The following is a 14,294-nucleotide window of genomic DNA, read 5'->3' on the forward strand; positions in this document are numbered from 1 at the left end:
AATGTTAAATAGTGTAGAACCAAAGACAGATCCCTGCAGGACCTCCCTAGAAACATACCTGCTTAATGATTCCCTGTTTACTGTTACATTTTGAGATTTTTGAATTAATAGAGATATCCTATCTCCTAGAACTGGAAGGAACATTGAGTCCAGCCCCCTGCCTTCACTAGCAGGACCAAGTACTGATTTTGCCCCAGATCCCTAAGTGGCCCCCTCAAGGATGGAACTCACAATGCTGGGTTTAGCAGGCCAATGTGCAAACCACTGAGCTATCCCTCCCCCACTCCAAGTGAGCTTCTAGATCTACCAGTGAGCTAGCTTTTTAGTCCATTTGATGTTTCCATGTTTATTTTATCTTGTTCTATTTTTATCAAAATATTGTGCAATACCAAATCAAAGTCTAAGTATATTACATCAAACTCTTACCTTTATCTACCAAACTTGTAATCTTATTAAAAAAAGCTCTGAAGGTAGTTTGACAGGATCTATTTTCCCTAATCTCATGTTGATTGGTATTAATTATATTATCTTCCTTTAATCATTTCTAAATCGAGTCCTGTATCTGCTGCTCCTTTACCAGTGATTGATATCAGACTGGCGAGCCTTTTAAAATAATAGCACGACATTAGCTATCTTCCAGTCTTCTAAAACAGTAGTTTTCAATCTGCGGGTCACACCCAGTACAGGGTCATGGAATGTAAGGCACTGGATTGCAGCGGCTCTGGTCAGCACCACTGACCGGGCCACTAAAAGTCCAGTCGGCGGTGCTGCCCGGCTAAGGCAGGCTAGTCCCTACCTGTTCTGACACTGCGCTGCACCCAGGAAGCAGCCAGCAGCAGGTCCGGCTCCTAGGTAGGGGGACCACAGGGCTCCGTGTGCTGCCCCCACCCCAAGCACCAGCTCTGCACTCCCAATTGGCCGGTTCCCAGTTAATGGGAGCTGTGGGGGTGGGGTGGTGGCCGCAGGAGGGAGCCATGCAGAGCCAGACCTGCTGTTGGCCTCTTCCAGGGCATAGTGCGGTCCACGGTGCCAGCACAGGCAGGAAGCCTGCCTTAGCACCCCCGCTGTGCCGCTGACTGGGAGCTGCTCGAGGTAAGCCTGTGCCCCAATCCCCTTGCCCAGCCCTGAGCCCTCCCAAACCCAGAGCTCCCTCCTGCACCCCAAACCCCTCATCCACAGCCCCACCCTAGAGCCTGCACTCCCAGCCCAGAGCCCTGACCCCCTCCCACACCCCAACTCCCTGCCTCAGCCCAGAGCCCCCTCCCATACACTGAACCCTTCATTCCTGGCCCCACCCCACAGCCCTCACCCCAGCCCTAAACCCCTCCCACATCCCAATCCCCTCATCCCCAGCTCTCTTGGGTCACAGGCATCAACAATTTTCTTCAACTGGGTCGCCAGAAAAAAAAGTTTGAAAACCACTGTTCTAGAACTTACTCTGAGCTCCAAGTCTTATTGAAAGTCAACGTGAACAGACAGCTCTTTTGAAACTCTTGGATGCAAGTTATCTGGACCTGCTGATTTTAAAATATCTACCTTCAGTAACTTCAGTTTAACAACCTCCCATGATATCTCTGAGCTCAAGCCTTCTTAAGCCTGATGAGTCACCCCAAGCTATTGCCTGCAGGTTTTGTTATAAGCCCCAGGCCTTCAACTAGGGTTCAGTCAATCCACAAGCAAGGACCACCCAGGGGTGATCCCAAGGTAAGTATATAGGCTCCTAAGGAAAGAAGTCTCTCTAGCCTGCCCAGTGGCTCTACCTACTCAGGAACACTCCCATTACCAATAGTTTCAATTGGGTGCTCTTGCTTGTGCTCCAGCCATCCCTTGTTCCTGCTCTATTCATGCTTTTTCCACACTAGCCAGATCCTACTCCAGCCTGCATCTGTTTCTGTCTCCGCTGCCTGCCTTGCAACTCTGACAACTCCTGAGATACTAGTGGAATAGAAAATGTTCTTATCTGATGAGTCCACATCTGTGTGTCTTCCCCGCCCCCCCCTCCTCCCAAATACAGAACAGAAATGTTTTAGGATGTTCTGGCACACACAAAAATCCCACCCCAACTTTCTTTTCAGGGCAGTGAAGGTCTGGCTTTTGTTGCAGGATTCCTCCAGTCAGACCCTCTCCCTGTGGCAGGCAGCATGAAGTATGTCAGTATGGGGCAGGACACAAAACCTGCTCTTCATCTGCATGAGGATGCAAGCGAGGAGAAAAAACAAGGAGATGCAAGCGAGGAGACTTTTTCAGAAGCTGACATACTAGACCATTGGAGGATTCCCCGTGCATATAAGGTCCTTTGAATAGCATGGAGCTAGAGTAGTGCCTTCTAAGTCATCCTGCAAATGCAGGGAGCTGGGCTGGAAAAAGAACTATGGCTGTATTTCTTCCCGCAGCCATGTTGCTGCAGGTAGTTATTTTTATTACTCTTGCACCTATAGGCCAGTCAGTCATGGATCACCATCCCATTGTGCTAGGCACTGTACATACACATAAATTTATAATCTAAGTATAAAAAGACAATAGGTGAACACAACAAATACACAGGGACATCAAGCAGCCTGAAGGCTGACACCCTAACTTGTGCCAGTGCAGACCAGTCCTAGACTGGGGAGCACAACGGTTGTTTAAAGCCACTTTTGCACCCTTCCTCTTCAGCTGTGCCAAGCAAGAACATGACCTATCACCTACAATAATATATAGGTCCTTAACATTTTTCTGGGGGATTGGCTCAGTTCATACTTAAGAGGGAAGAGATTCACCTATTATGTAACCTTCACTTAATTCAACTCTAGGTTTACTTTAGATGGTATTTTGTAGTAGTAACAAGACCACAGACCAAGGTGGTATACTTGACAATTAGGGTGGCCAAGTTTCTAAACGCACAAAACCAAACACCCTAGCCCTGCCCCTTCCCCAAGGCCCCACCCCCACTCATTACATTCCCCCTCCCTTGGTGGCTCACTCTCCCCCACCTTCACTGGGCTGGGGCAGAGGGTTGGGGTCTGGGAAGGGGTGAAGGCTCTAACTGGGGGTGTGGGCTCCAGGGTGGGGCTGAAGGGTTTGGGGTGCAGAAGGGGGCTCCAGGGTGGGGCCAAGGGATTCGGAATGCGGGAGTGGGCTGTGGCACGGGGTTGCAGTGCCGGTGGGAAGACGGGCTCTGGGCGGGTGCGGGATTTCGGGTGCAGAAGCGGACTCTGGGTCTGGGGGGGGCGGCTCAGGGCTGGGGCAGGGGGTTGGGCTTACCTCAGGTGGCTCCTGGGCAGCAGCGCAGCAGGGATAAGACAGACTAGTCCCTATCTGTCCTGGCACCATGCTGCGCCCCGGAAGCAGCCAGAAGGTCTGGCTCCGGGGGGGCAGGTGGGGGGAGAAAGAAGAGAGGAGGCTTCATGTTCTACTCTCACCGGCAGGCCCCCACTCCAGTTCCCATTGGCCATGGTGAAGTGCGGAGCCAGTGCTTGGGGCAGGGGCAGCACGTGGAGCCCCGTGGCCCCCGGCCTAGGAGCCAGACCCGCTGGCCGTTTCTGGGATGCAACATGGTGCCAGGACTGGTAGGGACTAGCCTGCCTTAGCGCCACAGCACCGCTGACCGGACTTTTAATGTCCTGGTCGGTGGTGCTGACCGGAGCCACCAGGGTCCCTTTTCAACCGGGCGTTCCAGGTGTCTGGTTTTTGACCGGCAACCTTCTTACCAAAAGGCCAGCCCCTCCCACATCTGCAACAGCTAAGTTGTAGGCAATTAAATAATGTGATTTAGAATGGAAATGCTATCAGAGCCTTAGTCTTAGTGGACCGAACAATGAATTATAATGAATTAAGCCACTAATCTGGGAGATGGGGTAGAAATATATTTTGCAGCTTTTTGACCATCTAATGAGCCCTATCATGTCTTTCGTGTGCTTGAAAGTCAGAGAGAATTATTCTCTAATTTACAAATTGAGGTTTAACTATTTTCAGGACATCCCTTCAGTATAATTTTCATTTGATTCTAACCTAAGCTTTTATTGTAAAGTGTCCTATTGGCTATGTGATTATTGCTACCAACCTGTCAACATGAATAAATAGTAAGCTTTCTACCAGCTGTCGTGGGCAAAGCCAGTGGTGAAGCAGCAATAGCAGTTGCATGGTGGAAACTAGCATTTAGAGATGCTCTGGAATCTTATTCTGGGAAAGTGAGGATATGGAATATCATCGGGATGGTACACTGTACCCGTCAAAGGAAATGAGATGGCCAGTTTTGTTTGTGCTGAGTGATGGAATGTTTTACCACATAGGTTCTGTGTTCATTCTTCCTGTTTAAAGGGTAAATATCACCACAGTGCTAGGAGCGTGTGTGTGGAGATTTTAGGAGGGAAATGTGTCAGAAGACAGCTGACATAACTATATGGCTTGGGTTATATTCTGTTAGCAACACCAGTTCCTATGCAACAGCTCAAGAATTCAAACCAGGACTTGAAATCATGCTCATTTCATTACTAGCTGCTTAACCCCTCACCGAACTCTGCTCTTAGAAAGGTGTTGCATTATTTGAGGAACCACCTTTCAGATAACTAGCACATCCTTTCTGTATGTCTTTATTGGCTCTTGGGACAATAGTACAAAATCCCATTTTTTTAAATGACAGGTTTCAGAGTAGCAGCCGTGTTAGTCTGTATCCGCAAAAAGAACAGGAGTACTTGTGGCACCTTAGAGACTAACAAATTTATTAGAGCATAAGCTTTCGCGCAAGAAGTGGGCTGTAGTCCACGAAAGCTTATGCTCTAATAAATTTGTTAGTCTCTAGGGCCTGGTCTACACTAGGCGTTTATGTCGAAGTTAGCGCCGTTAAATCGAATTAACCCTGCACCCGTCCACACTGCGATGCTATTTAGTTCGACATAGAGGTCTCTTTAATTCGACTTCTGTACTCCTCCCCGACGAGGGGAGTAGCGCTAAATTCGACATGGCCATGTCGAATTAGGCTAGGTGTGGATGGAAATCGACGCTAATAGCTCCGGGAGCTATCCCACAGTGCACCACTCTGTTGACGCTCTGGACAGCAGTGCGAGCTCGGATGCTCTGACCAGCCACACAGGAAAAGCCCCGGGAAAATTTGAATTTGAATTCCTTTTCCTGTCTGGCCAGTTTGAATCTCATTTCCTGTCTGGACATCGTGGCGAGCACAGCAGCACTGGCAACGATGCAGAGCTCTCCAGCAGTGATGGCCGTGCAGTCTGGGAATAGAAAGAGAGCCCCAGCATGGACTGATCGTGAAGTCTTGGATCTCATCGCTGTGTGGGGCGATGAGTCCGTGCTTTCCGAGCTGCGATCCAAAAGAAGGAATGCAAAGATCTACGAGAAGATCTCTAAAGACATGGCAGAGAGAGGATACAGCCGGGATGCAACGCAGTGCCGCGTGAAAATCAAGGAGCTGAGACAAGGCTACCAGAAGACCAAAGAGGCAAACGGACGCTCCGGATCCCATCCCCAGACATCCCGTTTCTACGAGGCACTGCATTCCATCCTCGGTGCTGCCGCCACCACTACCCCACCAGTGACCGTGGACTCTGAGGATGGGATACTGTCCACGGCCGGTTCCTCAGACATGTTAGGGGACGGGGAAGATGAGGAAGGAGATGAGGAGGGCGAGGCAGTTGGCAGCTCTCACAACGCTGATTTCCCCGACAGCCAGGATCTCTTCATCACCCTTACAGAGATCCCCTACGAAGCGTCCCCAGCCATTACCCCGGACACAGAATCTGGTGAAGGATCAGCCAGTAAGTGTTGTAAACATCTAAACATTTATTTTTAACAAAACAGGAATATTAACAATTAAAAGAATGGGTTGTTCATGATTAGTGTGCCCTAGGCGCTTAACGGTTTAGTAAGGGGCAGTGCAAGTTTTGAAAAGAAATCTAGCAATGTCCGGTTTTCAGTGATTGTCCTGCACAAGCCGCTCTACTGTGTATTCCCTGCTACTGCAGCTACAGTAAAATGCGGTCTATATGTGCGGGGATAGAGCAGTAATCCTCCTGGGACATCTCGATGAAGCTCTCCTGGAGGTAACTTGAAAGCCGTTGCATGAGGTTCTTGGGGAGAGCGGCCTTATTGGGTCCTCCGAAGTACGACACGTTGCCGCGCCACGAGATTATCAGGTACTCGGGGATCATTGCTCTGCACAGCAGGGCGGCATACGGCCCTGGTCTTTGGAGGCTTTCCCGGAGCATTCTCTCTTTGTCGCTCTCGGAGATCCTCATCAGGGTGATGTCGGCCATGGTGACCTGCTTTTAATTAGGTAGGGGAATGTTAGTGTTGGGACTGCTTTCCCGTTCCTTTACAGAACTGTCACCGCTGGTTTGCAGCCACGCGGTGGAGGCGGGAGAGGGGCAGCCGAAAGGGATCATTCCCGGGGACAGCCGCGAGGGGGTGGGACAGGGGCAGAGTTCCCGCTTGCCGGATTGCTGGCAGCAGGGACTGACATTGATTTAAATGTGAAATGAGGCCAGTGGTAATATAAAAGTTTTAAACTGCCACAAGTGTACGGCTTACCATGTCTGCCTGCAACAGAAATTCCGTTGTGCTGCCTCGCTTCTCAAATGTGCTGTTCAAGACCCCAGGCACAGAATGCGAAGGCCGAGAATTCGACCTTGTGCTGAGTGCGCATGTGAAAGGTGCTGTGCATGGTCTTGTTCACAGAGAAAGACTATGTTCTTTGTTCACAACTACATTTATCTTTCAGAGGAATTCACTCCCTTTTTCCCATTTCCACAGCCCCGTCTGCGACTGTCTCACAACCTAGCCTGGAATCACACTCCCAGAGGCTAGCGCGGATTAGGCGTAGGAAGAAGAGGACACGGGAGGACATGTTCTCTGAGCTTATGGCCTCTTCCCAAGCCCAGGCAGCACAGCAGACCCAGTGGCGGGAGAACTTGACCCGAATGCACCAAGCCAACATGGATCGGGAGGAGAGGTGGCGGCAGGAAGACCAGCAGGCGACTCAAACGCTGCTTGGACTACTGAGGGAGCAAACGGACACGCTCCGGCGCCTTGTGGATGTTCTGCAGGAACGGAGGCAGGAGGACAGAGCCCCGCTGCAGTCCATCTCTAACCGCCCTCCCCCGCCACCAAGTCCCATACCCACCTCACCCAAAGTGCAAAGAAGGAGAGGCGGCAGAGTCCCTGCTAACTCTCACTCCACCCCTGCAGAGAGCTCTAGTAGCAGAAGGCTCTCATTTCCCAAAATTTGAAAAGTTCTTTCCTTCCCGCCTGACACAAGCCCACGTCCAAGTTTCACCTCCCAATGCCATGTGTAGTTGATAATAAAAAATTCGTTTCTGTTAACTACTGTTTCAATCATGTTCTTTTGGAGGAGGAGGGGAAAGGGGGTTGGAAATTGGACAGGACAGTCTCCTTTGGCAGGGTACATAGTCGGGGGCAGGCACAGCAGCAGGGCACATACACAGTGCAGTGATGCAGTGACTAGTTGCCCCGGTTAGTCTGGGAGGTTGTTTTGATGTAATGTTGGGGGGGGGGGGTTGCTCTGTGACTTTGTGGCGGGGGAGGGCAGTTACAGATCTTAAGCGCCGGTCCTTAGACAGGATCACAGAGCCACACAGCATGGGATCTGTAACCGTCCTCCCCCTGCCACAAAGTCAAATAGACCTCCCATACACACAGTCCCGATCAGGAGGGGTGACAGGCTCCGTTGAAACAAGCATCCCACCGCAGCGGAGCCTGTCAATCCTTGAGTTTAGAAGCTGCATTCGCATCACAACACTAGACCCGCCCCGCACCACAGTCTGCGTCCCAGTTTTAAAAAATTCCCGCTAAAACAGTATTAAAGAAAACGGTGTGCTTTAACAAAGTAGAACTATTTTTATTTCGACACGTGTGTTGGAGGGGGGGTGAAGGGGGTATGTAACTGGATAGGATAGTCAACATTACCTGGGTAAAGAAACGGGGGCAGGTTTAGCTTCTCAGTACACAAACTATAAAATCACAGGTTACCCTGCTCACTCAGGAACTTTGCTTTCAAAGCCTCCCGGATGCACAGCGCTTCCCGCTGGTCTCTTCTAATCGCCCGGCTGTCTGGCTGTGAGTAATCACCAGCCAGGCTATTTTCCTCAACCTCCCACCCCGCCATAAAGGTCTCCCCCTTGCTCTCACAGAGATTGTGGAGCACACAGCAAGCTGCTATAACAATGGGGATATTGGTTTCGCTGAGATCACAGCGAGTCAGTAAGCTTCTCCATCTCCCCTTGAGACGGCCAAAAGCACACTCCACCACCATTCTGCACTTGCTCAGCCGGTAGTTGAAGAGTTCTTTTTCAGTGTCCAGGGCGCCAGTATAGGGCTTCATGAGCCAGGGCATTAGCGGGTAGGCTGGGTCCCCGAGGATGACTATAGGCATCTCCACATCCCCAACAGTTATTTTGTGGTCCGGGAAGTAAATACCTTGTTGCAGCCGTCTAAACAGACCAGAGTTCCTGAAAACACGAGCGTCATGAACCTTGCCCGGCCATCCCACGTAGATGTTGGTAAAACGTCCCCTGTGGTCCACCAGTGCTTGCAGCACCATGGAAAAGTATCCCTTTCGGTTAATGTACTGGGTGGCCTGGTGGTCCGGTGCCAGGATAGGGATGTGAGTTCCATCTATGGCCCCACCGCAGTTTGGGAATCCCATCGCTGCGAAGCCATCTATGATCGCCTCCACGTTTCCCAGGGTCACTACCTTTGGCAGCAGTACATCAACGATTGCCTTCGCTACTTGCATCACAACAACCCCCACGGTAGATTTGCCCACCCCAAACTGGTTCGCGACTGACCGGTAGCTGTCTGGCGTTGCAAGCTTCCACAGGGCTATGGCCACTCGCTTCTGTACACTCAGTGCAGCTCGCAACCGGGTGTCACTGCGCTTCAGGGCAGGGGACAGCAACTCACAAAGTTCCAGGAAAGTTCCCTTCCGCATGCGAAAGTTTCGCAGCCACTGGGATTCATCCCAGACCTGCAGCACTATGCGGTCCCACCACTCAGTGCTTGTCTCCCGTGCCCAGAATCGCCGTTCCACGGCATCAACATGACCCATTGCCACTGTGATGTCCTCGGCGCTGGGTCGCCTGCTTTCTGACAGGTCTGTGCTACTCTCAGACTTCAGGACATCACCGCGGTGCCGTAGCCTCCTTGCCTGACTTTTCTGCATCTGCCTCAGGGAAACCTTTATGATAAGCTGCGAGACGTTGAGAGCGGCCACAACTGCAGTGATGGTCGCAGCGGGCTCCATGCTCGGAGTACAGTGGCGTCCGCGCTGTCAATGACTGGAAAAGCGCGCGAACTGTTTTCCCGCCGGCGCTTTCAGGGAGGGAGGGCGGGAGTGATGGACGGATGACGACAGTTTCCCAAAAGCACCCTCGACTCATTTTGTTACCCAGAAGGCATTGCCGGCTACACCCAGAATTCCAATGGGCAGAGGGGACTGCGGGAACTGTGGGATAGCTGACCACAGTGCACCGCTTCGAATGTCGACGCTATCACCGTTAGTGTGGACGCACAAAGTCGAATTACTGTCCTTAGTGTGGACACACACGTTCGACTTTGCAATATCGATTACAAAAATTCGATGCAAGTAAAATCGAACTACTCTCGTAGTGTAGACAAGGCCTAAGGTGCCACAAGTACTCCTGTTCTTTTTGCATTTTTTTTAAATTGCTTGTGACAGTGTAGCTAACAAACCCCCAATTCCTAAGAAAATATTGTACTAAGAGTCTGTGGGGGTATGAATTATTTCTGAATTCATGGCTGGTTCATTGGCTCTAGTGTCTCTGCCTTGTCAATACTTTGCTCATCTAGCACTGGGGAGGGATTTGGGGGGAGATTGATTAGGGCAGAGAAAATCATGTGTGCAGAGTAACCACTCCTCACCTAAGCAATTCTTACAGTTGCTTTCAGTTTGGAGGACTGGCTCTGTATATTATTCAGTTCCACAGTAAGAGTGCAAAGGGAGTGAGAGAGCTGCCTGTAGGAGATCTGAAGCCTGGAGCAGCCTTGCTAAATGAGCTAACGCAAGACACCTGGAACAGGGAGGGAATCACAAGCAGTTGGCTCCTTATATCAGACCTGACTGGGAAATCAGCTGTGAATAGGACAGGTCCAAGTTGAATCCCAAGACAGGTCCGTCCCGAAGACCTCTGAAGAAATGCAAAGGACTAGATGAAGGAACCCTTTTGCTCACCCAGGGTCTGAGATAGAAACCATGTCTTGGGGCTGGATTTTGGGACTCAGATATTTTCTAAATAAACCCAGATCCCTGTAAGCATAGCAATTAGACAAGCAAGTTTGTGGAGTATCCGTAAAAGAGCCTGGAACAGGGAGAATAAAGGACAAAGCCAAGGCCCCCTGGCCACACGAGGGTGCACAAGGGCAGCCCCCTCTTCCATATCCACCCATTTCCAGGGTCCTTGGGTAAAACTCTTTCTTGAATGTTTGTGAAGAATTCTGGTTCCAAGATAGAATTATAGCACTATGCTAGTCTTACTGTTCAATGTCATCATTTATGTTCGATCACATCCTTAATGAAAACAGAGGATATCATTTTTCTCTGACTCATGAATAGATGCACAAAGACAATAAGTAGACAACATTTTCCATGTTATCCTTTCTATGTGCCTCATTCCTGACTTGGAAGAAGCACATCTGGAAGTTAGTAGTTATTCTTAACTTAGTCTTTTTGTGGAAACTGCTGCCAAGTTTGTCAATGAGTGCTACCTGTGTGGTTTCAGTAATGTGGACAGCTGGCTGCTAGGAACTGGATGGAGATGATCAAACTCATTTCATGTAAGGCAAAAAACCAAGAAATTTGATGGCAAAAAAAGGGTTGCTACTTACTTGGACTGGCTATTCACTTGAAAAATTGTGGCAAAAAGTGTACTTTCCTTCTAGAAAAGAGAAGGACTAGCGCAGTTGTAGATGTTAAAAGCATAGGAGGCTAAATCAATCTTCAGTGTATCACCCTGCAGTCCAATAGAGAGAGAGACCAAAGATTAGTTTAACTTACAGCAGTATAGATTGCTTGGGGCTTGCTAAGTTGCATGTTAAGGGTATGTGATGAGGTGTGCTCCCCACACTAGCCCTGCAAGAGCTGAATTAAGCCAGGTGGGCCCACTCAGCTAATTAGGCTACAAACAGGGGAGCTTTAGGCTGGAGGCAGCTAATTAGAGAGAATCTCACCTGTGAAGGACAGGCTAGCAACAGATGGCTGGGAAAAGTTACAGGTTACTCCCTGGGAAGTGTGTTTGGAGGCTACAGAGACAAAAGTTAATCTTTGGGAGGAAGGAGTGAAGGAACTGGCAAACCCAGAGGATGGGGGAAGGCCAGAAGAGATGTAAGCAGCTCAGGGAAAAGCAGTAAGGTACAGGGAATAGGCCTTGGTTGCTGTGTAGAGGGTCTCTAAGCCAGAACCTGAATGAAGCATAGGCCTGGATTCACGGCTTTAGAGTGGAGCCCAGAGCTGGAATGCCGAGCAGTGGAGCTGCAGGTTTTTGCCTGTAGTTGGAGCACAGCTCCAAAGCCCTGCGTGGGTTCCTCTGCCAGCCACTGTGGGAGTGGCACTGTAAGGCAGTGAAGTAGAAGACAGCCTGAGATTGCTGAAGAACAGGAACCTTGGTAGAGTCCCCCTAGGAAGAAGAAATCACAATAGTGATGGGCCAGAGGGCTGAGTCATGAAGAGGACAGCTGTGGTTCCTGAGAGTGAGAGAGGCACGGCAGAGGAGAAACTGACAGGGTGTAACAACAGGAAGGGACATCAGCCTGATCATACTAGTCCCCAGAACTGCTAGCTGGCAGCACTATCCAGTGGTGAGTAGAGCAAGCCCTTCACAAGGTGAAAATTTGGGGTGCCTTAGATTGATTTAATTTCATTCTGACCTAACTCTACAATCTTGAATTAAAATAAGGAATCATGGTATAATTAAATTACATGCACTGTACTGGCTGTATATAGCCTGTATTTTTCCTCTCTAACCCTCACTCCACAAACAGTGAAGTTCACTTCCTGCATGTACCCCAAGAACACTAACTGTTTCAATAGCGTGAAATATTCCATTAATTGTTTCATCTAAATGCTGTTTGGAAATAGATGTGTGTGTATGTATACATATTATACACAAAGTGGCATTCTTGGTACATGCATTTGATAGGTGGCACAGATAATGATGCCTGTAGTTAAGATCAGTGGCAGGGATGTGCTTTTTGCCATCTCCGTGAAAATCCAGCCAAATTTGACCCAGCTACAAGCTTTTCAAAGTTTGTGTGCACCTGCTCAGTAGGCTTATTAGGGTTTAGCAGCTAAATTCTCCCAAGATTCAATCTGTACTGAGCATACTCTATGCCATGGCTACAAAAGTTGAGCAGAACTTTTCCTGCAATGTTCCTCTTGGCTGCAGGGGGTGCCAGACAAGTTCTCCCCCCGCCCCCTGCCAAAAAAAGCCACAAGCATCTCCGAGTAGGCACCCAGAATTAGTGGACACATGACATTAATGTGTATCTCAATCCTCCATCTGTAAAATGGGGATAATAGCACCACCTTATTTCACAGGGTGTTGTGAAGATAAATAAGCCCTATATAAAATAAGCCACAAAGACATCTCTTCAAACCCCACTCTGAATACTGTGAAGTAAATAAGGCCTCTAGTTATACATTGAACAAGGATAAAATAAAATACTGAATAGCTGTTCCTTCAGTGAGTATTATCAATCCTGTGCACTGAATGAGGCAGAGGGTTTGTGTGTGTGTGTGTGGGGGGGGGGGGGGGGAATAGTATGTGATCATGTAATTAAAGGCAGCATTATAATACATATGCACAAGGGGATCAAATTAAGGTTTACAGGAAGCCTTAATTCTGGAATATCCTAACCTTTGAATGCTTGGGTTTGCCATCTTAATGTCATTTTTAATATAGTTTGTATAGTGTATATCCTGGTGTGTGTAAATATTTTGCAACAAGCATTTAATTAGCAAAAGTGTATATGTGCATGTGTATTTTTGCAAGCATTGATAAATGGAGATGTGAAGCCAGATTCTGATCTTAATAATACCAGTTTTATTTGGAAATAATTCCACTGGCTTCAGTTGAGTTGTTCCTGAGATGCAGAAGGACCGAAGACCAAGCTGCAGTTCAGTATTAAGGTTCCGTTCCTGTTTAGAAATAACTTAATACATTTCAAGTGTGGGATGTCAACTGAACCCTGGATTGAACTACATCTCAGTGTTCATTGTTGCTAACTGAAACTGATGAGTCCACTCCAGGAAAATTCCACTATGCTTTGACTTCTGTTGTCTTTACGTGACAAGCAAGTTTGTGTTTCCTAGGAGCTATGAAGTAGCTTAATAAAATGTCACTTTAAAAAAGCAGAATGAAAGGGGGAAAAGACCTCAGAGTGATCCATGGAATAACAAGAGGGTTCTAGCTTTGTTCAAATCTATCATGAACTGTGACAGGGCTCTCCTTGATACCAAGGAGTGGGCTAAATATTGAAATTAACTTTTCTATCTTTCTCCTTGGTGACACATATGTGGAACTACAATTTTAAAGGGGGAGAACAGTCTGGGACAAAAGGTAAGAGAAATAATGGTGTTCAAGGGAAAATCTAAGTTATGTAAGAGGGGAAAAATAGATTTGGGGCCCTGTTCTCTCCATGCTTCTGTGGATTTATATTTCCCCTTTCAGAGTAGGGCATGCCCTCCCCTATGGGAGTGTCTGGACATTCTGTTCCACAAACCAGTGGCTCTTGGAGAATCTATTAATGGAGATGAGGCCTCTGCAGCTGTCAATCCATCCCCATGGCTCACTATAGCAGCCAGGAGTCCATGTTACAGCAGTTCCCCCCCACTCAGTAGCTGCTCGGTCAGAGGAGAAGAGTTCCACAGCACAGAAGTGTTATAGCAAGTTGCAGTAACTCTGCAACTGTGGCCTGCAGGTTTGGGAGGGAAGATAATCTGGTGAGACCTGGCAGTCCTCTGCCAACCTGTGACTATGCCTTGCCTCCTTTCCAAACACACACAAGCTTCTAAAGGCCAGAGGAAAGGAGGAACATGCTACAGAGGAATCCATGAACATTAGGGCCAATAGGTGCCCTTAATCACTAGGTACACTTAGCTTGTATGTTCCCAGGGAATTAGTTGAGGCATCTTAGGGAAACTACTAGATTTCATAGGAAAAAATATTGAAAAGTATTCAGCCAAAAAGCCTCTTATCCTAACTGAATCCAGTTACTCCTAATTATACCACCTTAAATAGATTTCCATCCTTGTGATTACCCATTGC

At 48.6% G+C, this 14,294-nt stretch overlaps 1 protein-coding gene across 1 annotated transcript; it reads left to right on the plus strand.

The window, feature by feature from the left end:
• Window positions 1-4,749: 4,749 nt before the first annotated feature.
• Window positions 4,750-7,317, plus strand: LOC135983559 (uncharacterized). The gene is made up of 2 exons (XM_065596095.1): window positions 4,750-5,753; window positions 6,748-7,317. The coding sequence occupies exons 1-2, from the start codon at window positions 5,177-5,179 to the stop codon at window positions 7,221-7,223; spliced, it is 1,053 nt and encodes a 350-aa protein (XP_065452167.1). The 5' UTR covers window positions 4,750-5,176; the 3' UTR covers window positions 7,224-7,317.
• Window positions 7,318-14,294: the final 6,977 nt, after the last annotated feature.

The sequence above is a fragment of the Chrysemys picta genome, chromosome 5 (genome assembly GCF_011386835.1).
Source record: "Chrysemys picta bellii isolate R12L10 chromosome 5, ASM1138683v2, whole genome shotgun sequence".
NCBI lineage: Eukaryota > Metazoa > Chordata > Testudines > Emydidae > Chrysemys > Chrysemys picta.

Coding starts and splice junctions, on each gene's coding strand:
- LOC135983559 (XM_065596095.1), top strand. CDS start 5,177: ATGCAGAGCTCTCCAGCAGTGATGGCCGTGCAGTCTGGGAATAGAAAG. Junction 5,754..6,747: donor ATCTGGTGAAGGATCAGCCA/GTAAGTGTTGTA, acceptor CCATTTCCACAG/CCCCGTCTGCGACTGTCTCA.